Raw genomic sequence first — 24,256 nt, 5'->3', positions numbered from 1 at the left:
CGAGAAGTAGCTCTTGTCAAAAGTTTTATGCGTTTAGACCTCACTTGGTCTGCAAGCTTCACAGCAATATTATCCATCGGGAGTGTAAACACACAACAAGAATTGCAGGTTTTGTTTTATTTTGTTTTTTAAGTGGAGGTCTTACAAAGTCATTAAATGAAAGGCATGCTGAAATGAAGACACACCTCAGGGCCTTTGACAGTGAGATGTAATTCTAATCAGGTGTTGATACAGGCTGTCCTCAGTTCTTCCTTCCAAGTTTATTTGCTCTATTTTTTTAAATTATGGTTTTATTAGTGTACTATAATTAGAAATAGTAGTGGGATTCGTTGTGATATATTCACAATGCACTCAACATTATTTACTACATTTCATTCCCTAGTAATTCCCCTTTCACTCCCCTCTTCTCTCTCCAGTCCCCTCCTCTACTCTACTGAGCTCCCTCTCTCTACACACACACACACACACACACACACACACACACACACCCTATTTTATTTGTTCTAATTTGTTATACATGACAGTAGAATGCATTTTGATACACTGTACACAAATGGAGCACAACTTCTCTTTCTTCTGGCTGAATATGGTTTAGATTTATACCAGTAGTGTAATCCTAGGTGTATATAGGGTAATAATGTCTGTCTCATTCCACCGTTCTTGTCCTCCCCACGTTTCCTCCCCTCCCCTCACTCCCCTTTGCACACCAAAGTTTCTTCATTCTCCCTTGCCTCTCATTATGGATTAGCATCCCATTATCAGAGAAAAACATTTGGCTTTTGTTTTTTTGGGGGGTTTAGCTTATTTCACTTGGCATGATATTCTCTAGCTCCATCCATTTACCTGCAAATGCTATCATTTCATTCTTATTTAAGGCTGAATAATATTCCACTGTGTATATTTTCTTCATTCATTCATCTGTTGAAGGGCACCTAGATTGATTCCATAGTTGAGCTATTGTGACTTGCACTGCTGTAAACATTGATGTGGCTGTGTCACTGTATGCTGATTTTGAGTCCTCGGTATAAACCGAGGATTGGTATAGCTGGGTCAAAGGGTGGTTCCTTTCCAAGTTTTCTGAGGACTTTCCATACTACTTTGCAGAGTGGTTGCACCAGTTTGCAATCTCATTAGCAATGTATCACACACAGTATTTTTAATTAGCACATTATGATGATGCCTAAAGCGGGATTTATTGTGATGTATTCATACCTACCTATTGAATAATTTGGTGGATTGTACTCACCAATTTTTCCCTTTTCCTTCCCTCTTCCCTCCCCTGTGATCCCCTGTCTATTCTGTGGAGTTCCCTTATGTTTCCATGATATTTCCCTTGTTTTTAATTCATTTTTTTTCTTTCTAGCTTCTGCATATGAAAGAGAACATTAGAATCTTGACTTTCTGAGTCTAAATTATTTTACTTAGCATTGTGGTCTCCAGTTCCATCCCTTTAAGAGCAAATGACATAATTTCACTCTTCTTTATGACTGAGTAGAACTCCATTATGTATATACATCACATTTTCTTCAGCCATTCATCTGCTGATGAACACTAGGCTGGTTCCATAACTGGCTCTTGTGGATTGGGTTGCTATTCCACTCCTTGGTATTTACCTAAGCACCAAAGTCAGTGTATTATAGTGATAATGCATCCCAATGTTTATAGCCACACAATTCACAATTGCTCTTACTTTTAAAAAAAAATTAAGACAAGCCTTGGAATACTGTTTTCAATCCAAATGTGGAAGAGGCAAAAAAAAAAAATTATATATCAGTTTACATCACTAACAGTGAAAAGACCCAAAGGTAGGTGTGAGGGCATTACCAGGAGGTGAGCCCTGCAGAGAGATGAGGTTTGTAATGAGCTCCCCAGCCCCCAAATAAGAGTAAGCTATAAAGAAGTCAGAGGGTGATGTGCAATTTCAGAAACATTTCCATTTCAAATGTTTAAAACACAGTGGAGGGTTGAGCTCTGCCATACTTTGGATCTTGAATGTCCCTCAGACTTGAGCTTAGTCTGCAGCCTGTGGTGCTGTCGGGAGGTGGAGGAATCTTTAAGAGGTGGAACTTAGTGGAAGGAAGTGACCTCATGGGAGTGTGGCCCTGAAGGGGATATTAGGAGCCTGCTGCTTCCTCTCTCTCTCTGTTTTCCTGCTGCCATGATTGGGCTGCTATGTTCCCCCACCTGCTCCCTGCATGAGGTTCTGGTTAACACAGGCCCAAAGGCAACACAGCCAACTGACCATGGACTGAAACTTCAAATCATGAACCTAAATCGGTCTGAGACATTTTGTCACAGTGATAGGAAGCCAACTAACAGGCAGGCGAGTCTTCAGCACCCTGGGGTCCTGTTCCCTGGCAGATCATGCTTGAGAAAGCCGAGACTGCTGGACCCCAGGTATAAGGTACTGGGTGTAGTCACTTCTGACCCTCCTGCTTTGAAACAGGTTCTCTCCAGTGCCCTTACCATGGCTCTGTCTGAAAAGTGTGATCAAGAGATTCTTCGTCTCCTGCTGACATTTCCTGAAGACGAAACATCTTTGTTTGCAATGAAGGAACTCTGTGGCCTTCCCGGGTCGAAAGTGTATCCTCTGATTGTGGTGATGAGTCAGAACCTGAACCTGCGAACTTTCATTTATAAAGTAAGGAGAATCTGCTGGGATGTGTTAAGCTTCAGAGGAGGTGCTTCCATGGCTGGGCAGATGAGACTGTAGTTTATGCAGTCATCCTCATCCTTGGTATCCTATCCTGCTGGGCCCCAGGTATAAGGGGGAATTGACTTCAAGACTTGCTGGAGGTACTAAAACCTGAGGATGATCAATTCCCTTATATCAAATGGTGTAGTATTTGCATATAACCTACACGTCCTCCTGAATATTATTTATTTATTTGCAGTGCTGAGGATGAAACCCAGGGCCTCCCACAAAGTGCTTTAACTGAGCTGCACCTCCAGCTCTATGTACTTTAAATAATCTCTAGACTACTTATAATAACTATTGTGACATGATAGGTAAATAGTTGTGATACAATATTGTTTAGATAATAATGCCAAAAAATCCACATATGTTCAGTATACATACATTTTTTTAATGTTGTCTGTCTTTGGGTTGGTTAAATCTATATATGTCCACACCCGACTGTACCAGCTACTATGAGACCTGTTGGTCTCTATGTGACTCTGTGGCAGCCTTGGCTACCTGTAGTGTCGTCTGTTTGCTGGTTCTGGGGCTCAATGAAACTTTTTTATAATAAAGGGGTGTTTAGGAAACCCTGCAGGGTGACCTTGGAGACAGGGCATGGGGAATTCTGTCTCTTGGACAGTGTTGGTGGTAGGTTATAGAATCAGTAAGAAAGGAATAACAAAACCACCATGACGCCTAGCACCAGGTTTCCCTTCTCACCAAAGGCCACCTTCCTGGAGTGTTTGGCAGAGGTGGGTTGATCCTGGTCCACTCCTGAGCTGCCCAATCAGGTGCTGCCCTCCCATACCATGGCTCACGCTTCTCTACTCCTATGACAGCTGGGGCTGAGGCCTCTATTATGCACTGTGCAGGATGGGCAATGCCATGTCTCTGTGTGGCCAGTTCTTCACCTACCCCATGACACCCTGGCACACAGTGGCAGGGTAAGGAAGCATCTGAGATGGTAATGTCTGCAGGATAGAACTGAGAAGGTGAAAGGCCAATAGAGTTAGGGAAAACCCTAGTTCTACAGGTCCCAGGCAGCCCACTGGGACCAGCCTGGGTCTCCTGCTCTTGGGTTCCTCCTTCCCAAAGTCCCAACTTTCCTGGCCTCCACAGTTTGAATCTTTATTCATATATGCAGAAACCTCAGCCTTCATTCTTGGGGCATGATCTTGGTTCAAGGTCCATCATTCTCCCTTTAGGGATATATTTTATATTTTACAATGTCTGGGTTGCAGTATAGCAAGGTTACTGTGGATGTTTCAAGTCACAGAGAAGAGTTTTGGGGTCAGCAATAGGTAGAAACACTGTTCCATCCATTCATGGTCTCCTTCCCTTATAACATTCAAAAAAATCCAATGGATAATTGGATAGTGTGCAGGTGTGTACACATGCCAAGAACAAATATTAATTTTCAGAATGAGTGCATTTTAAAGCCTTGAGGAGGATGAATATTTCTTAAATGTCTTCATAATTTGTGAGCCCACATCTTTCTTGGTGGAATGAATACTTAGTTTCTTCATTCTCTCACCACAGCCCTCTCTGCCAACTTTGCAGTATGCCTTTTGGGAAGCAGATATAGGGTCATCAATACACCAGCATTTCACTGGCCACTCTATTATGTGCCAGAAGTCTCTGATTTGAAATTAGTGCTTCAGAGCACCTAAGTAATTATTTTGACAAAGGCCATCATCCATGCCAAGATTTCTTCAGAGGATAAGATAGTAGATTTGATTCAGTCTTCCAGACACAGTGCAGATGTTATCACCGTTAATAACAATGCTCTTATCTTGTCAGGAACCTTCCATGTACACAGCTTTCTGAAAGTTGATTTGATACTGCTCAGAGCTGGGAGGGAAGACCAAATTCCAGTGGCATGCATTGGCACGAGGGTTCCAGTGTAACTCCAGTGCACCCAAGCCCATACACTATCTGTTTCACTTGGCTGACAATGAATTCTTGAAGGCTTTTCTAAGAAATGCTTTGCTGGATTGCTTGTGCACATTCATCCATCAGTGCCCTGACTAAATCCCAGTCACTTCCTACCCCAAGTCAGGGGTGCTGTTTGCCACTTCTAGCTGTAGCTGTAATTAGAAAGTCAAATATAAAACCTGACAAGAGCTAATGCTGTTTCTCCTGCCTAAGTCAACTTTATTGTATTAATGGACAGGACCTCATTGTTATTAGCAGAATGTTAGTGAAGGAAGGAACTGTGATTTCACGTCCTCCAAATTTAGCCACAGAACTTACAGCTAAGTGGCAGGAGCAGAACTCTAATGAGCAGAAATATAAAATAGTGACCATGGGGTTATTTGCTTCAGTCTGCAAAGAACCCTGTTTCAGTATGCAAATGACATGTGGAAGGAGGAGATTCCCTCGGACTTTTCCCACCTATAGAAAGAGGTGGTGTTTGCTAATTTAACCATTCATTCAATACATATTTATTGTGCAACTAATATTGTCACATGCTTTTCTATCTCTGTTAGCTACATATGTGATCAACACAGGGAAAGTAAAGTCCAGCTTCCAGGGAATTGGCATTCTAGAATGGAGAATATGCAAATAATACATAGGATACATACCAAGGCACAGGGTGATAGCACAAGTAGATTTTTTAAAAAATTTATTGATTCTATTTAGTTAGGCATAACATTAGGATTCATTTTGACATAATTGTAAAAGCATGGAATATAATTTGCTCTAATTCAGTCTCTTCTTCCTGCCCCTTGCTCCCTTCCCTCTGCTTTACCGATCTTTTAAACTGTTTAACTTTTTTTTCTTTTTTATGATTAGTGTCTTGTGGATGTATGTGATGGTAAGATTCACTGCGGTATATTCATAGAGGTACATAGGAGAGTTAGGTCAGATTCATTCTGCTATTCTTGAAGAGCACTTAGGTTTTTAAAGAACCTGGGTTAAATTCCCAGCTCTAAACCATTCTGAGACTTAAGGAAACGTTTCCTGTCTTTGAGTCTCAGTTTTCTAATCCACAAAATGAGCATTACCATGCACAGTCCCCAAAGTGTTAGAAGGCTTGAGATGATGAGTGCATGTAGTACATACAGTGGAGCAGTAGATAAATGTAAATTGCTTCACACAAAAGCATTGTTTTCTTTTCAGCCTCTTCTCAAATTTCCACCTTAGGCACCCCAAAGATACAAAAAGAAATGTTTTGAAATAATTTGAGTTTTAACCATAGATCACATTTGTTCCTGGTTTACATTTTAACAATACTGGTGCCACTTAATGTGCTCCAAAAAAAACAGCTTTATCTACTCTAATAAAGAGGATTTTTTATAGAGTACAGCAAAGATGTCTGTGAAGTTGAAGAGAGAATAAAATCAAATAGCAAAGTTTTCAGTGCTGAAAAGATGCTTGTGAGAGTAAAAATACAATGTTGGTTATTTCATGACTTTTCTTTTTTTTTTTTTTTTTTTTTGTCCTGGAAGACTCTTATACCTTCTGAAGCAAATGGCTTGCTCAACTCCCTGTTGGATGTCATTTCCAGCCTCAGTGCCCTACTTGCCAGAGCCCAGCATGTCTTCAAATACCTTCCTGAATTTCTTCGCACATTTAAAATTACTGCCTTGCTAGATATGCCGGACTTTGGACAGGTATATGTTTGATCTTTGCTCCTGGGGAAATGTTCAAATTTTCTTTCTTTGCATTTGTTCCCCTTTCCCTTTATTTCTCTTCCAACATCTAAAATTCACATTGGAAAACAAAATATAGGGATGAGAGTGTCTCTTGATGTCTCTGGAGGCAACAACATAATGGAGTGAGGGTTGGCATCTCCCTAAAAACCAGATGACAGAGTTGCTGTTGATCCACATCCCACCATTATGGAGGTTGGGAGAGCTCATGCACTGTCTATGAAGTACAAAATTACTAACTCAATTATTAGCACAAATGAGATTTCAAGGGCCTGTTTAACTTAATTCAGAGAGCAAATTGCTTTCAAGAACCTTAAAACATTTATTTACATATAAATAATTGGCTAACAAATTACAGATCATTTTCTGAAAATGCAAACACAAGCTTGAATTAGATTAGCAGTTTGATATTAGTTTTTGCCTGAAGTCTCTTTGCCTGGGATGGAATGACCAGAGATGAGCAAAGAGTGGGTGGTTGTGTAGAGTCAAAGGTGTAGAATGAGGAGCTCTATCACAATGTCCTTTAAGCTTCCTGGGAGGCATGTATCTCCATTAGCTGATGCATAATGTGGATAGTTATCAAGTATTGGGGTAATTTGGCAGTGTAAATACACATTAAGGCTGTCACTGAGTTAGTGATATCTTATGGATTAATAATTTATTACTGGACACACAATAAGAACTCACTGGTGGGTGAAATTTTCCTCTTTTACCAGGTACATTGGCCAGACAAATCATTGCAATGATTTGAATGTATCCCAAGGACAGAAAAGACTCAAAGTAGAGATTCTGTTCTTTTAACTCATTGAAGAACTTAAAGGTTTAGCTGGAGAAGGGACTACTTTTTCAGAAGTGTTTCAGAGAACTGTTTCAAGTCAATGTATAATTGCAATTTCTTTTTGTTAAATTTTCAGGTTTCCCAAAATGACCAGGCTAGAAGTTCAGCCTTTGGTTCTTTGCAGAATGTGATGAAACTGGTTTGCAAGGACCAGGCATCATTCCTTAGCAATTCTAACATGTTCCTTAATTTGCCCAGAGTTAACGAGCTCTTGGAAGATGACAAGGAAAAATTCAACATTCCCGAGGATTCAAGTAAGACAGTAGTAATCAATACTTATTTAGGTAAAATTGTATATTAATAATTAGCCCTGTATCATACTGAATATTCTGTCTGTGCAAAACGCTGATGGTACATAACAGTGGTAGAATTTCCTCCTTCAGTTTTAGTGCAGTCACCAAGTGCTGGCATAGCAGCTGGCTTTGGAATGTCCCAGGACTGTTGAGCATAACTGAGCCTCTCACCTGTGTCACCAGTAGGTTTGGTGAGCGTCCCACTGGCGAAGACTTTGAACATTTTGGCCTCTGCAAAATGGCAGCATTATACAAAGAGAACTTTTGTGTGGCCTCCTACAGATCTTGTCTACAAAGTTTCATTTCAAATGGAAGCAGATCAATGAGTGACTTCCTTAGTCCCACGTTAGGGGCATGCATTTTATTTTTTGTTTAATTTTTTGCGGTGCTGGAAATTGAGCCCAGAGCCTCTTTCATGCTAGACAAATGCTCTCCTGCTGAACTACACACCCAGCCCAGTGAATACATTTATTACAAAGGCAGAGTAAACATGCTGGGGAGGGTGTTGGCTTAAACTGTTCAACTTCCCCCACCAGTTACACGTTGTGCATCTTTGGTCACATTGTTTTCTACCCTGAACCATGTTATTCTCTTCTACAACATGGAAACAGTAGACCTACCTCACAAGATTGTTGTAAGGTGCAATGAAGATTATGTGTTTTAGCTACTAGCACAATAGTATAAAAATGCATCTTTGTGGTTTAAGACTGCAAACATTCATCATCTCACAGTTTCTGTAGGTCAGCACCCAGCCACTGGTTGGCTAGTCCTCCACTCAGGCTCTCACCCAGTTGTAATGAAGGAGTTGGTTGATCTGGGCTGGGCGCTCATATGAGGCTCATAGGTAGTTGTTGGTAAAATTATTTTCCTTGCAGCTATAGAACTCAGGGAGGCAATGTCAAGGCCAGCAGGTGTATCTTTTTGGCTCTGAGGCTTCCAGTCTCTTTTAAAGAGTTTATTGGATTGCTCACACAGGATACCTGATTGCTTAGACCTTAGATAAACTCCAAACTTAGCAATTTAAGGGATCTTATTTACATCTTCAATATTCCTTCTCTTTGGCTATGAAATCTCATTCTGAGTGGGGCACCTGTCACATTCATAGGTTCTATCTTCATGGGAAAACAGGAGAATACATAAGGCAGCCATCCAAGGGCTTGTGTAACAATTGTCCTACACATCCACAATATGTCTTTATGTATTTTATGCCTAGACTGTAACTAAAGACAGAGTACTGGTAGAACTGGAAACATGGGATTATGTGAGTTTGCAGATAGAGGAAGAGGAGTCAAGTGTATTGTCCTCAGAGGCAGTCGGCTAGTATGTTCCTTAGCTGATGGATAATTTGGACAGCTGTCAAATGACCAGGGTAATTAATTAGTATGGGCACACATTAGGGCTATTCATTTTAATAATTTTTGTTGTCTTCACTAATCCTCATTTTCAGAGTTGTTCTCAAGCTCAGAGTTGTTTCATTCGTTGAAATAAAGGTATTGTGGAATTGTAAATATGGTTCCCTTAACCTGGGCATCTGTGTTATGTAACATTTTAATTTTTTCTCTTAACTGTGACAGCACCATTTTGCTTGAGCCTTTACCAACAAATTCTCCAGTCTCCAAATGGTGCATTGGTGTGGTCTTTCCTAAAGCCTATAATACATGGAAAAATACTGTATACACCCAACACTTCAGAGATTAATAAGGTCATTCAAAAGGTAAGTTAAAATGAATGGGAATCTCATTTACCATACATTGGTCCTACCAGGAAGAAATCTTTAAATATGTCAAACATAATTATTACATAATTATTACACTGGATTATGTAAAATTTTCTTATGTTGATTACTATTTATTTTGGCGTGAGGTTTTTTGGTTTGTTTCTGTTACTCTGGTTGTGAGATGTGGATTATTGAGTCCATATTTTAGAGGATACTTTGGAGGCAGGGAATATTATTTAGAATCATGAATGTACTGAACTCATAGAACTTTAATATTAAAAGTCAAGGACAGCTGGGCACCGTGGCACACATCTGTAATTCCAGCAGTGCCGGAGGCTAAGACAAGAGGATTGTGAGTTCAAAGCAGCCTCAGCAACTTACGTAGCCCTAAGCAATTTAGCAAGACCCTGTCTCCAAATGAAATAAAAGGGGCTGGGGATGGGGCTCTGTGGTTAAACCCTCCAGAGTTTAATCCCAGGTACCAAAACCAAACCAAAACAAAACACAAAACAAGCAACAACAACAAAAAAAGTCAAGCAAGATGAGAAAGGAGGGCAGTTTCAGGTTAGGCAAAGGGGAACAGTTCCAGGAAAATGCAGAGAACAAAAGCTAATCTGTTTGGGTCCATGCATTTGGTACTTGAGAAAGGCAGACATAGCACATACAAATGGGTGTATTCGTTAACATTTGTAAATGATGTTTTCCAACTCAGCATGAGGCTATATTTGACCCTGTGGAGAATAAGATGAGATGAAGTGGCCAAAAGAGTTTCCCCATCAGGAGTTTCTGCATTGGGAGGTTCTGCTTGCTTTCCCTCCTTTATATTTTTAACTTCTTGAATCTGTTTATCACAGAAAATATTATTATCAATATTTGCAATTTCTTCTTCAACAATTGTGTCTGGGGTTTTTTCCTTGTCTGCTTTCTTTTCTAATGATCTTTTTCTGGGGTCTTTTCTTGTCTCATGTGGCTTGTGAGCCTGTAGGTACCTCAAAAGGGGACATTTTACCAAGGACTTGGGAATGACTTGATCTTACTGTCACACACAGAAAAGGAGATACCAGTTCTGTCAATTTCTATGCTTCAAATAGCATTAACAACTTAAATACTTAAAAGTGCCATGTGATCATATGATCATAAGACATTTTTTATCAAATTCACTTTTACAAGTTCCCTGTTTCTGGCCCACAAGTCACTATAGAAATTATAGTGTCTGTAGTTTTCATAGTGCTATGTGAGGTCACAGTTAAGTTACTTGGAAGCTTTCTGTCCTTACTACTTACCCCAGGAACTACATTTATCTTTGCATATGTTGAATGTTATTTACAACTTTTTTTTTAATCTTGGAAATATGGTTTTGAAAGAGTATTTTGAAAGAGTATTTGCAAAAAGTCTAGACTCTCATAATGGAATGGCAATTATTTAGATAATAGGTTATGAACATGAGTTATCCCTGCTGTCAAGAGAACTCTGCCCCCAACCGTTATTCCATGTCTGTGCTAGGGAGGGATGCTCAGGCCAGGGCTGGAGCCAATTTTATGTAATTCTTTTAGTATATTAAATTTATCAGGGTCCTAGATAGTTTAGGAATTTCAGAGAATGACTCTATATCAACTATATCAAATTTAAAAAAGCCTATGAATTTCTTTTATTTTCCATTTTCAATGCTTTATTCACACAAATCACTCAATACAATTTCACTCTATAGGTTCTTAATCAAGAAAATGGGAATCCTTAACGCTAGGTACTGCAATAGACATAATCAATCTAAAGCAAACAATTCTAAGTTAACTCTAACCCCTGCAAACACACTTAACATGACAGGCTCATGACAGACATTCTCAAAACAAGCAACTACAAAAAAGTTAAGCTAAAGTGCCAGATCTAGAGTCTCAAGTCTTAGGCCTTAAGTCCAGCAGATGCACACCTACTCAGACCATGGTAATCAGGCCAGGAATTGATGGAGGCTTCTTCATGGGGTGAAGCTGATGGCTGGTTGAGGAGAGGGTCTAAGGAGAAATCGCCGTTTTCCCCAGGGTCAAGATGTGGAAAGTGGTACAATTCTCTTATTCTTAGATTAATTGTCAATAAAATTAGCACAGCATACTTGTCCCAAGGTCATTGGGATTATGAAATAAGATCTGGGAATGGAAGCACCATTTAACCCAGCTATCTCTTTCCTCGGACTATATCCAAAGGACTTAAAATCGGCATACTACAGGGACACAGCCACATCAATGTTTATAGCAGCACAATTCACAATAGCTAAACTGTGGAGCCAACCTAGATGCCCTTCAGTGGATGAATGGATAAAAAAAATGTGGCATATATACACAATGAAATTTTACTCAGCAATAAAAGAGAACAAAATCATGGCATTTACAGGTAAATGGATGGCATTGGAGAAAATAATGCTAAGTGAAGTTAGCCAATCCCCCCAAAAAACAAATGCCGAATGTTTTCTCTGACATAAGGAGGCTAACTCGTAGTAGGGTAGGGAGGGGGAGCATGGGAGGAATGGATGAATTCTATATAGGGCAGAGGGGTGAGAGAGAAAGGGAGGGGGCAGGGGATTAGCAAGGATGGTGAAATGTGATAGATAGACATCATTATCCAAAGTACATATATGAAGCTACAAATTGGTGTCAACATACTTTATGTACAACCAGAGATATGAAAAATTGTGCTGTATACGTATAATAAGAATTGCAATGCATTCGGCTGTCATTTATTTTAAAAAAAAAAATCAATAAAAAACCATACAAAGGTTTGGAGAGCCCAGAAAATGGTAATTATGTAAGTAAACCTAAGTGAACATTGTCTGTAAAAAAAAATTAATCATGATGATGTTTAATTTGTGGAGATTTAAAAAAGGAACACAAAATATTGGGCAATACTATGTAAGTACAGAGAGTATTTTTCAGGAAAGGGGTTAAAATATTCAATTTAGATTTTTTAAGCTCAAGTATTTAGAGAATATTTTTAGGGCAATCACTAGAACAGTAGATATAGAGGGCATGATATCCACACCAAAAAAAAAAAATAAAAAATAAAAAAATGCACTGAGAAAAATAAAAAAAAAGGAAACATCAACAAATCCTAAAAACAGGTGGGAAAATAAAAATGTCTTAAGAATAGAATAGAATATAAAAAGTATCAGAAACATCCCAATTTATCAATATCATAATACACTGAATGCGCTATAGTTACCACTTAAAAAACAGAGATTGCTGGGTGTGGTGGTGCACACCTGTAATCTCAGCAACTCTGGAGGCTAAGGCAGGAAGATGGAAAGTTCAAAGCCAGCTTCAACCACTTAGCAAGGCTCTAAGCAACTTAGCCAGATCCTGTCTCAAAATAAAAATTAAAAAGGGCTGGGGATGTGGTTCAGTGGAAGAGCCCATGAATTTCTTCTTTATGATTACATAATATACCATTCCATGTTAACATCATTATAATAGCAATATATTTCTACAGTGTCACATACTGTGCTATATTTTTCCATACAACAAAGCATGATGTGTCTGCTTTGGAAGGTCTTGTCTTGAAATGGGAAATAGTAGGAAAATAGCTGAAGAAACAATTCAACAAGAGATACCGTCAATGTACTAGAAGTATGGAGTGACTCTTCTCAGCAAATGGGGCCTAGGAAGAGTTGTGGTGAGAAGATGTACTTTCCTTGTGTGTTCTGAGGATAATGAGAATTTTGAAAGAATAAGCAAAGATTTCACTGGTTCTTGCTTAATAATTTGTTGGATTTTACAGGTAGGGATAAAAGCGTAGACCTTTTTACTTATTCTATATGGTTGAAGATCATGGGGCAACTGAGCAGACAGCATTGTACCCAGGATGAATTATTTTAGCTGTCAGTCGTGGCCAGTTTTATGAAAATTCATTCTAGTCTACATGGTCTCAAGTCCCACACAGCAGGCAGAGAGTTGCTGCTTTGTCACTTGGGTCATATGATCTATACTGTTGGAGTGACGGATAATATTAAATGCCATTGTACACCACATCTGAACATTTCAGTCAATGATGGGTCACATTTATGGTGGTCTATTATAATGGAGCTGAACAGTTCCTATGGTCTCATGATGACATAGCAGTCATAAAGTCACAGTGTGACCTGTTATTTATTATTTATATGTTTGTGGCGATGCTGGTACGAAAAAACCTATTGTGTTGCTAGTTTTATAAAAATACAGAACAAACAACTGTGCAGTACATCATACTTGATAATAATAATAAATGACATTGATTTATGTATTTAGTATGCTAGAGCTTTGATTGTTATTTTAGAGTGTACTCTTTTCCCTTGTGGGGAAAAGAAGTGTACTGTAAAACAGCATGCCATGCTACATCTGCAGCAGCTTCACCCATCTTGTGTTGACCATGCCTTGACAGGCCTCCCTCAGCTAGGTTTCAGTCAGAACACTCTGTGCTTTTTGCACAACATGACAGTCTGATGATGACAGTTCTCAGAATGGGTCCTGTTAGTTATGTGATGCATGTCTGTGTTTGTTACTTAGTCTTAATTAATGTAATTCTCTCCATTACAAAGTCATCATTTTTGCAGGAAATCTGTTAAGATCATGGGCAGCACTAGGAAGCATGATGTCACGATTAGAAATGTGTCTGTTGGGAAAGCTAGATTTTGGTCCTACCATTCCTAACTCTGGTATGTGACCTCAAGCTTATTGCTTCTCTAAGGAGGACTCGTCCATCTGTAAAAGGAAATCCTAGATTTGAATCCCTTGAACTCACCAGAGTTGTGTCCAGTCTCATCCACTTGTGTCACCTGCAGAGCCAGCACAGTGCAGTGGTGCAAATGGTTATAATGAAGATCTTGTTAAATGGCACTGAAGTATGAAGGTTTTTGTCTCCTTCCCTATTAGAGCAGAAGCGGTTGCTCAAGTTGCTCTCTTAATTAAAATGTTTCCCTAGAAATAGAGCTAAGTGTTACTTCCTTTTCCCTTTGGTCACTAGAGAACTACTGTGTCAGAAAACCAAGAATGACTTTTTTATTCTGACAATAGTTTGCTCTGAAGTTACTGATGCAGACATTCGACATACCTGTCCATGTGGGGTCTACTGATTTGTGCCTGAGCAGATTTCTGCAGCCTAACAATGGCTTGCAGCTGGTAGCAAGGAAGCTGGTCAATGATGTTTGATTTCTAGCTCTTCCTGTAGTCTATTACTTTCTGCAAATTGAACTTTGTACTGGGAACATGAGTCAAAAGGTGAGAACCATGTGGCCCCCTGTCCTCTGCCCCACCTCGGGATTGTGGCCAACCTATGACTCTTGTGCAGAGCTTTACCTTTCAGAGGGCATCCAGACATCAACCTTCCCAGGATTAACTCTTGTGGCTTCCCACTTCTGTTACTTTTTTCTTTTGTAAAATTCCTGTGTTTAAAACTTTATTTTTTGATACTTTAAGTGATCTTGATGTAGTTAAGATTTTTTTTAACCTTTTCTTCTTAAGTTATTTCATGGCGTCTGCATTTTTGATGTTTTCTGAGCACAGTGTCCATTTTGTTATTGTCCAGTGTATCACTCAGGATCTAAGCAGAAAAAGAGAAAACAGGCCAAGTTTATTATAAATGATTATTACTATAAAAAGATAATGGAGTAATGGGATTGTTATAATAATAAAGAGGATGCCAAGGAATGCAGTAATGGCAGATAAATTAGGGAAAGCTCCCATCCCAGGATGAGCCCAGAACACTCAAGGAAGGATTACAATTGGAAATGGCTTCTCCATTCTGGATTGAGATCCATACTTCACTGGAGATAGTACGACGATGGCCCTCTGGATGGTGGGATAAGTCACTGAAGCACCTGAGAATTTTCAATCCGAAGTGACAGAATATTGTGACAGATATCTAGACTTTCCAACTCTGGAAGGTTCACAATGACGTGCCTGGGGAGGTCATTCATGGGAACATGCCGCACCAGCCGCATTCCCTAAGATGTTATTGCTGCAGTCTGGCTGGGCAAAGTAACTGGGAGGTGACAAGCAACTTGAAGGTTGAAATGGGAACTGCTTTATTACGGAACAGCAGAGGTATATATTCCTAACTGATTACACACAGCTTGACTCAATTAGCATCATCCAGATACAGCAATCAGCCAATAAGGAATCTCCACCATCTTAATGGCTAGGTGTCGTTGCCTCACAAACCACTCCTCCTGGCAAACTGCCAGGCGCCATCTTGACTTGATTCTCGGCCCTCAACATGTTATCTGTTGTGTGTGAAGATGTTATCTGTTGCTGGCTGTGTCCACAGCAGGTACCCAGAAGCAGAAAAAATGGAAGCCAGGGACTTGCTCAGTAAGGAGCCTGTCAGAAGTAGCACACTCAAATCAAGAAGAGAAAATCCTTCCTCCATTATCCCTCCAGTGTCATATACTGGCAAAGCTTAATGTTGTGCTATCTGCCCAAGGAGAAAGATGAAAGGGTGCAGCTCCATTATTGTAGAATGGGCAAGAAAGGGTATGTTGCAAATTGCAAGAAGATAAATTGACAAGTGGCACAGCCAGTAATAAGTCATAACTTTATTTTTTAAGAAATGAGACTATTGACTAGTAAGCCCATCAATTCTTAAATGTAATTTTTAACCTATTAAAATATATTCAGTAGATACAGAAGGAGAGATATTGGGGGAAAATTATCTAATACATGGTTAAGAGCCCACACTCACTGGAAACCTCATGTATGCCCCCAATTTACTATGGGGATTAGCAGTTGTCACCCTCATTTTTTAAAATTTATATATGACAGCAGAATGCATTATAATTCATTACACATGTAGAGCACAATTTTTCATATCTCTGGTTGTATACATAGTGTATTCACACCAATTTGTGTCTTCATACTTGTACTTTTGGATAATGACCATCACATTCCACAATCATTAGTTATCTCATGCCTCCTCCCTTCCCCTCCTACCCCTCTGCCCTATCTAGAGTTCTTCTATTAATTTGCAGGAAGAAAACTGAGTTTTAGGTTAAGTAACCTTGTCAAGTTCTCCCAGTAGGTGGCAGAAATGGCACCTGAGTCCAGTTCTTTTTGATGCCATAGTCAGTGGTTTATGTTCGGCTTTACATCAGTTTTTTTCCTCTAAGTGGGGATTCACCTGTGGATAAAATTCACTTTCTACTCTTAAGAGTAACTGATTTGGGTGGGAAGGAGATAGCATCTGCATGACAGTGCAGGTGAGGAAGACTATTTCTCATGGAAGGAGTTCCTTTCAAGCTTTGGGATTGGGATGTCAGGTTGTAATGGGGAAAGTTTGACTTTCAGTTTCATCTCTTTGTTGTGGTGTATTTTGATTGAATCTAGAATGAGAGAAGGGGGAAAATGGGAAATACATTTGCTTGTGGTTCTGGGGCTCTAATATTAACAATTTTATTGCCTCAAACATAGATAGAATCACTGTTAACTTCTGCAAGGTTTGAGGAACCATTGTGGACACTGTTCCAAATGAAATCTCATTTATTTCTCATAAGAACCAGGTTGGATAGTCATTCTTGGACTGATTTTACAGATTAGAAAAATAGGATTGGGGAGGTTTGCTTTTCCAAGTTTATTAGTTAGTAAATGAAAGTGCATGTTTCAAATCCCAGTTTGGTGGATTCTGTGCCCAGGGTTCTTTTTATTGGCCACATTTATGATGTTAGTTGTCAAGCAATAAGGACCTTATATAGTAAAGCTGCTTTTATCATCATCAGTCTGGGATACTGGTTAGCTAATTAAAGGCACTGACAACCTTTTTTTTTTATTCATTTGCGTAGCAATGTGTGACATTTCACCCATCCTTAGACCTCTGACTGTCTTCAGAGCTACCTCTCTGGGAGGATGAGAGCAAAGTCACAAAGGGTAAAGATTGATACAAGGCTGTTTCTATTTTTATCACTAAATGGGCATAAAGCCTGGTGATTAAGTAACTTGAATAGAAATGAAAGTGCTTGTCTTGGACACTTATCAAAGATGAAAAATGTTAGCCAGCAGAAGCTGTCTGGGACTGCAGTCTATAAATAGAGCCAGCCTAAAGTTGGAGGTGCACAGGTTCTGCACTGGGGATTCTTTACCTGTACAGAGAGGGGTGTGAAGGAGACTTGTGAGATCACCAGTCTTCCAGGCAGGTTGAGGTCATCCCCAGGGAGCCCTGCTAAGGGAATGGAATTCATAGCAATCTGCTTTCTGACTTTAGGCATCAAATCAGTGGTCTCAAAGAAAGTTTTCAGTGGTTCAGTCTGGAGTGAGGCTCTCAGGTGAAAGAAAATGTTCAACATGGACAATTTTATTGAAATTCAGGAATGTTGCCAGAGTAGAAGTAATTATATTTTATTAATAGAGTTGTTTGAAATGATAACCCTGTGAAACAGCTGTTCTCTGAGAAACCACTATGGGGAGTCCTATGGATGTACTTGTTCTGTGAGAAAACACAGCATCTAATTCCTGAGGCAGACATGACATGGCTCTTTTATAGACCTTGCACCTCTGTGAACTTCCATGTTTCTGGCCTCCAGATCCAGTTCCAGCAGTTAATGTTCATGGCCATGAGCTGGAGGCCACCAAACAAACCAGCAGCCCTGTGTACCACTGTGAGAGACAGGCATTACTGCGATATCCACTTCACAAATAAGGCAGTTGAAGTTTGGATCGCTGAGACCCTTGGTTAAGGTCTTGTGACCAGTCCATGGCTGAATCAGGACTCAAACATGCCTTGGGCTCTGACCCTTCTTGGAGTTCTCTGGGTCATTTGTTCTCTAGTGATGGATAAAACAGGAAGGTTATTGTTAGTAATTTTTCCAACTCTTAATTTTTTCAACTCTCTGTGTACAAAGAGAGGGAAATTAAAACATGGTCATAGGAGAGGAGGTGGTTGGAGGGGGTGGTGGCTCAGGTTTGCATTGTCTTCTCCAAGACTCTCCAGGTGGGTTACTAGGCTTCTTATGCTGTCTTCTTCCCCTCTGAGCTGCTTGGCCATAGATTCTGTACACTTGGGAATAGGGTTTTATTTTATAACATTTTAATCAATGAAATAGTATACTTGAAAACGAGCAAAGAATATAAACATATGGTTCAAACAAAGAAAACACTCCAAGATGACTTTCAAACAAATGAAAAATTGATCAATCTTACTACAGAAAGAGAAAGGTGAATCTTAAAAATGAGCTACACTCAAATAGGATGTCATATAAAAGTGGGAAAGGCCCCAGGTTGGACATATTTTGTTGGTTGATGGTATTTGGCTGGTGGAAGTATATTGGTTTGATGTCTTTGAGACCATTTGGGGATTATTTATCAGTATTACAAAGACATGTAAGGCTAATAAATTAATTAGTTAATTAATATAATTCACACATAAAAGTAAGAATATATAGTGTCATAATTTGTAAGCTCTAGGGATGGGAACTACATACAGTAGGGAATTGGTTAAATTTTGCTATATACATAAAATAAAAACTAAGCAACTTGTTAAAAAATGAGTTAGGCTGGGCTCAATGCTACACACCTGTAATCTCAGTGACCCAGGAGGCTTAGGCAGGAGGATTGCAAGTTCAAGGACAATCTTGGCAATTTATCAAGGCCCTAAGCAACTTAATGAGACATTGTCTCAAAATAATAAAAAAAAATAGAAAACTAGGATTATAGCTCAGTGGTAAAGCACCCCTGGGTTAAAACCCCAGTACCTCCCTAAAATGAATTAGATATAGACTAATCAACAAAACTTACTGCTAAATGAATTTTGGGCAAGATGCATAAGAATGTGGGTAGTCTGAATGAAGAAAAGCAATACAGTGTCTGCACCTATTTTTAATATGTGTGCATAACCTCAGAGAGACACCTGAGGAGCCAACAACAGTGTTTCCTCTGTGTTTGTGTTTGGAACTAGGTTCCTGGGGGGAAGAGTAGGAAGGGAGACGGCATCCTCACTGACCCTTTTAAATGCTTGGAATTCAGTATAGGGTATGGAAGAGGTGTACATGATGAAATTCCAGAACGTCTCTACCTTATTATCTCCTGTTGTTTTGCATTTGTGTCTTGGATTGAGGACAGAATTGAGCACTGGCATCCTGGTGTTCTGGCCATGTTTCCTCTAGATGTTCCACCCAGCCATATTTTCTGTGTGCAATAGTCAAGGTACAGGCTGCTTTGTTTCTGGAACCACGGAGCAGCCTGTTTCTTTTCCTCCTACTCATCCACTCACCCATCCATCCATGCATCCAAGATGGTAAAGAAGTGCGCTTTTCTAGTCTGAAGGGGGTTGAGTGGTAATAAGAGATGCTTCTTCCCTGGGTTTTGCTCTTACTGATTCTGGAAAAGTAAGAAGGAAACTTTTTCGTTTCTTTTTTTACTTTGAATAGCTTTAATTTACGAATCCTAAAATTCTTCTGCCCAATTTCCCTTTGAACAATAAGCAAAAGGTCTGAGAGGGAAGTAGGTGAGATAATAAGAAAATAATGGCTGCAACAGAAAAAATAAAACCAAAACTGATATCTCATGTTTTGACTCAGTAATGTTTTAAAATTTTTCCCTCTATATTTTAAACAATTATAACAACAAAATAACTGCAAGTAAGAGGGAAAACAGCCATTTTCTCAAATTAGCTGTTAGGAAGTGGTGTATAGATGAGAAGAGAGTTCAAGTCATTGGATCTCCTAGTGAGATGAAAAGAAGTATAAGACTTTAATCATGCGATATCTGAGAATCATGAACCATTTTCAAGTGGGACTTAGAACTCTGATCTTTATTGGTTTTCAGTCATCTTGTGAAGGTAATCAATTAAAAAATAATGTTAATTCAAACATTTATATTTGATGATTTTCAGTTTTTATTTATCTTTATTTTTGATGCTCAAATTATCCCATCTGTGTTCAGTGGACACCTCTGCAGTTAGGCTTACATATCCTTTAGGAAATTGACTTTTTATCTTGAGGTTTTTGAGGTTACATGCACTTGAAAGAAATACCCCAAGTGCCCTTCATTGAATTTCCTAATGATAACATCTCACAAAACTATAGTGCAATATCACAACAGGGGTTCTGACATTGGTAAATTCACTGATCCCAGAGTCCCCTAATTTCACTTGTGTGCGTGTGTGTGTGTGTGTGTATGTATATATATGTGTGTGTGTATGCCTATGATCATTGAGTTTTACTGAAATCTCATCACTTGTGTAGGTTTGTGTATCCACCACCAGAACTCAGGCAGAACAGCTATCATCACAGGGCCTCTCATGTTGTCTTTTTATGGCTGTGCCTCCTTTGTCCCTATAGCACTCTTCTTCTGGTTCCTGGACCCTGGAAACTACTAGTTTGTTCTGTATTTCATCAATTCTAGATTGTCATATAGATGGAATGAGATGATATGTAATTGTTAGGAGTTGATTTTTTTCACTTAGCAGAATTTTATAGAGATGTATATTGTACAGATATTAGTGCTACATTTATTTTTCATAATATTCCATAATAATATTTGGGCCACAATTCAACAGTTTTTTTTTTTTTTTTTGGTACCAAGGATTGAATCCAAGGTGCTTAACCATTGAGCCACATCCCCAAGCTCTTTTTTATATTTTATTTAGAGACAGCATCTCACCGAGTTGCTTAGGGCCTTGCTAAATTGCTAAGGCTGGCTTTGAACTCAGGAGCCTCCTGCTTCAGCTTCCTTAGCTGCTGTGGTTATAGGCATGCACCATTGTGCTTGGCTACAGTTTAACCATTTGCACATTATATGGCATCTGAGTTGCTCCAGATTTTGGCCATTGTATCCTCTATTTCTCTGTCCATGCCCTTTCTGTGGATTATTTGAATCTTTCCTGGGATTCCCAATTCCACAAAATGGTTTATTTATAGTGGGTTTTGGGTGCATCTCTTTGCAGTACATTCTTAGAGGTGGTTCTGCGTATTGCAGTACAGGTGTGACTTTTCACAGTCTATTAGTATTGACATTTTACCGCTATGACTCAAGTGTGAGAACCTTATTTCCACTAGGACACCTTACTTTTTCATATTTCAGTACACAGATGCTCCCTGACTAACGATGGGGTGATGCTCCACTAAAGCCCCCTTTGTAAATTAGAAATATTCTCAATTGGAAATGCAGGAAATGTACCTAACCTAGTGAACATCACAGCTTAGCAAATTAGGACACTGTAGGGAATTAGTCATTTGTCCTTGTAACTGGGAGCTGTGGTTCACTACTGGGCTCAGCATCATGGGAGAGGATCCTACCACATGTTGCTCACCTGGAAAAAGATCAAAATTCAAAGTTTGAACTATAGTTTCTCCAAAAGTGTGTCACTTTTACATCATCATAAAATAAAAAAAAAATGTGTCAAATTCCGGTAATTTGGGGACCATCTTTAATTGTCCATTCTCAAAAGTGTCATGATTTTTCAACAATTCAAAAGAATGTATAAAACTTATGAAGAATAGAATACTAATACTTACCCAAATTTCTATTTTTTCAGTTATTTTCCCTTTAGTCTAAAATTATTTCCCACATTTCCTTTTTGTTTGAGAAAACATTTCAATATTTGTTAGTTTTCCTTCATCTGAGAATGTCTTTATTTCCCCTTCATTGCATAAAAAATATTTATACTAAACACAGAATTTGTAATTAAAAATTATTTTCTTACAGCATGAAAAAATACCAGCTCACTTCCTTTGGCCTCCTTGATGTCAGATGACTTACCTGCTAACCATCACATTGAGTTCCCTATAGGTAGCATGCCATTTTTCTGTTGTCTTTAAGGATTTTTTCTTTTTTTGTCTTCAGTGTTTAGAAGTTTAATTGTGGTGTGGCATGGTGTAGATTTCTCTCAGTTCATTCTATAGTCATAGGGTTTATATCCCACAAACTCTAGGAAGTTTTTCACTCATTGTTTCCTCTAATACTCTTTCTTAGCCCATTCTGTTTCCTTTTTGCTCCTGAGACTCCAGTGATACCAATATTGAATCTTGTTATTGTCCTACAGGTCCCTGAAACTCACATTTTTTATCAATCCATTTTCTCCCTATTGCTCAGGTTGGGTGAAGTATATTGATTATTCCTCAAGTTCATTGATTCTATCTTGTCATTTCCTCTCTTGTTAGGAGACAATGCTATGAGTTTTTATTACTGTCGCATTTTTTCTAGGCCTTTAGTATCCATGTAGTTCTTTTTTTTTTTTTTAAGAGGGAGAGAGAGAGAGAGAGAGAGAGAGAGAGAGAGAGAGAGAATTTTTAATATTTATTTTTTAGTTCTCGGCGGACACAACATCTTTGTTGGTATGTGGTGCTGAGGATTGAACCCGGGCCGCACGCATGCCAGGTGAGCGCGCTACCGCTTGAGCCACATCCCCAGCCCTAACCTTTATTTTTGATTTATTTGTTTTTTTTTTATCGTGCTGAAGATCGAACCCAGTGCCCTAACCATGCTAGGCAAGCACTCTGCCACTGAGCCCCCAGCCCAGATTTTTGCAATCTTTATTTCAGATCTCCTGATTTCGGAGATATTACTTTGAAGAAGTTTAAAAAATAACTGAAGGTCTTTGCTATAATGTACCTCTTTATCTACATATTCATGCAAAATTTCATAATGTTTTTGCCTAGAAAAACAAAAATAGAAATTGAGGCTGAATCCTGTCTCCTTAGAGCAGAGTCCTGATTGTTAGATAACAGAACAAATTAGTTGGAAAAACAGCTTTACTCACCTCATTAAGAGGTACGTTTTGAATGCAGTTTTGCTTTCATGTATAGTAGTTATCAGTGTGAGTAATGTATTCATGTTTTTGAAAAGTTGTGAACTTATAGTACTTGGAAAACAATCTGGGAGAGATTATTAACAAAGTCTTGGTCACAGAAAAATTTGAAATTTTTGATTCTTAGGAAATTTTAGTTCTTTTATGGCTTCTTTTTCTTTAGTGAGATTTTTCTACTATTTCATTTTTTTAAAGTGATTTGTAATTGTCAAAACATTTTTACTGTGGCTCTTTTATAATAATACTAGCTAGATCATTACAGTGTCTGATTTATTTTAATAATGGTGTAAATTGATTGCATATATATATGTATACACACATATATATAGTCTAGTTTTTTGAATGCTGGGTGATTGTTAATTATGACCTGGGCATTTTTAAAATTTTTAATTTTTTTTTAGTTGTAGATTGACACAATACCTTTATTTTATTTATTTATTTTTGTGTGGTGTTGAGTATCAAACCCAGTGTGCTTCACACGTGCTAGACAAGTGCTCTACCACTGAGCTATAACTACAGCCCCATGACCTGGGCATTTTGGCTATTATATTAGAATACTTTGTGCCTTCTGAAATAACCTTTTATTTTTGCAGTTATCATACTTAGATTTAATACACAGGTCTTAGCCTACTTGTAGACTGTTGCTCTAATAATGGTTTAATTTTCATAGTTTCCATGGTGCTGTTTGGTCTATTTGATTTATGTGGTACTTCAGGAGCTCCCATTACTCCCTGAGGGACAGATAGGTGTTCTCCAGCCCTGAGTCTATATGCCTCCACATGGAGGACTGGAGTGTTGGGAGGTCAGAGAAGAAGAGGACTTAGCAGGCCAGGTCTTTGTCCTGTGAGGAGTCCTCCTACTGTAGGGGCAGGGAATGATTCTAGGCTCTGCCATTTGTGGCACAATAACCCTTGCTGATGCCTCTGGCTGCTCAGGGGACTGGGGGCTTGTTGTGTTAGGAGCTCTGTGCTGGTCCACCCTAACATTCCCTTCCCCTCCCTGGGGGAAATAGAGTCATTTCCTGGCTACCTATCATTAGTGGATGTCCCAACTCATCCTCTCATTGGTCTTATGAGGCTGACCTCATGTTTTCTGTAAGACTCCAATCCAGTCAGGGAAGAATGAGCCTGGTTGGCCTGCCCTCTGTTGCTGGGTTGTTGGTTGGCAAATTCTCTTGGGTGGAGCTCATGACTCCCTCTTGCTATGTTGCTTCCCCCATCCTGAGGTCAGTGAGCAGGATGCTGTCCTCTTTCTTCTTTAGAGCTCTGTGGAGGTCTCTTGCATTGCTTCCAAGGTGTATGGGGTACTTAGAGATGA

The 24,256-nt window shown here is 39.1% G+C and overlaps 1 protein-coding gene across 1 annotated transcript in view; it reads left to right on the top strand.

Annotated features, from left to right (window-relative positions):
- Window positions 1–24,256, top strand: part of ABCA13 (ATP binding cassette subfamily A member 13) — a gene marked incomplete at both ends in the record, with an annotated part of 438,366 nt that overhangs the window by 110,140 nt on the left and 303,970 nt on the right. The window contains 4 exons of the mRNA XM_081283275.1: window positions 2,447–2,641; window positions 6,133–6,297; window positions 7,251–7,428; window positions 9,042–9,181. Coding sequence (XP_081139401.1) covers window positions 2,447–2,641; window positions 6,133–6,297; window positions 7,251–7,428; window positions 9,042–9,181 — 678 coding nt within the window. The remainder of the gene's footprint in view (window positions 1–2,446; window positions 2,642–6,132; window positions 6,298–7,250; window positions 7,429–9,041; window positions 9,182–24,256) is intronic.

The sequence above is a fragment of the Spermophilus citellus genome (genome assembly GCF_964194105.1).
Source record: "Spermophilus citellus genome assembly, chromosome: 3".
NCBI classification, from domain to species: Eukaryota; Metazoa; Chordata; class Mammalia; order Rodentia; family Sciuridae; genus Spermophilus; species Spermophilus citellus.
The sequence above is the reverse complement of the archived record's forward strand: the minus strand, read 5'-3'. Positions and strand labels throughout refer to the sequence as shown.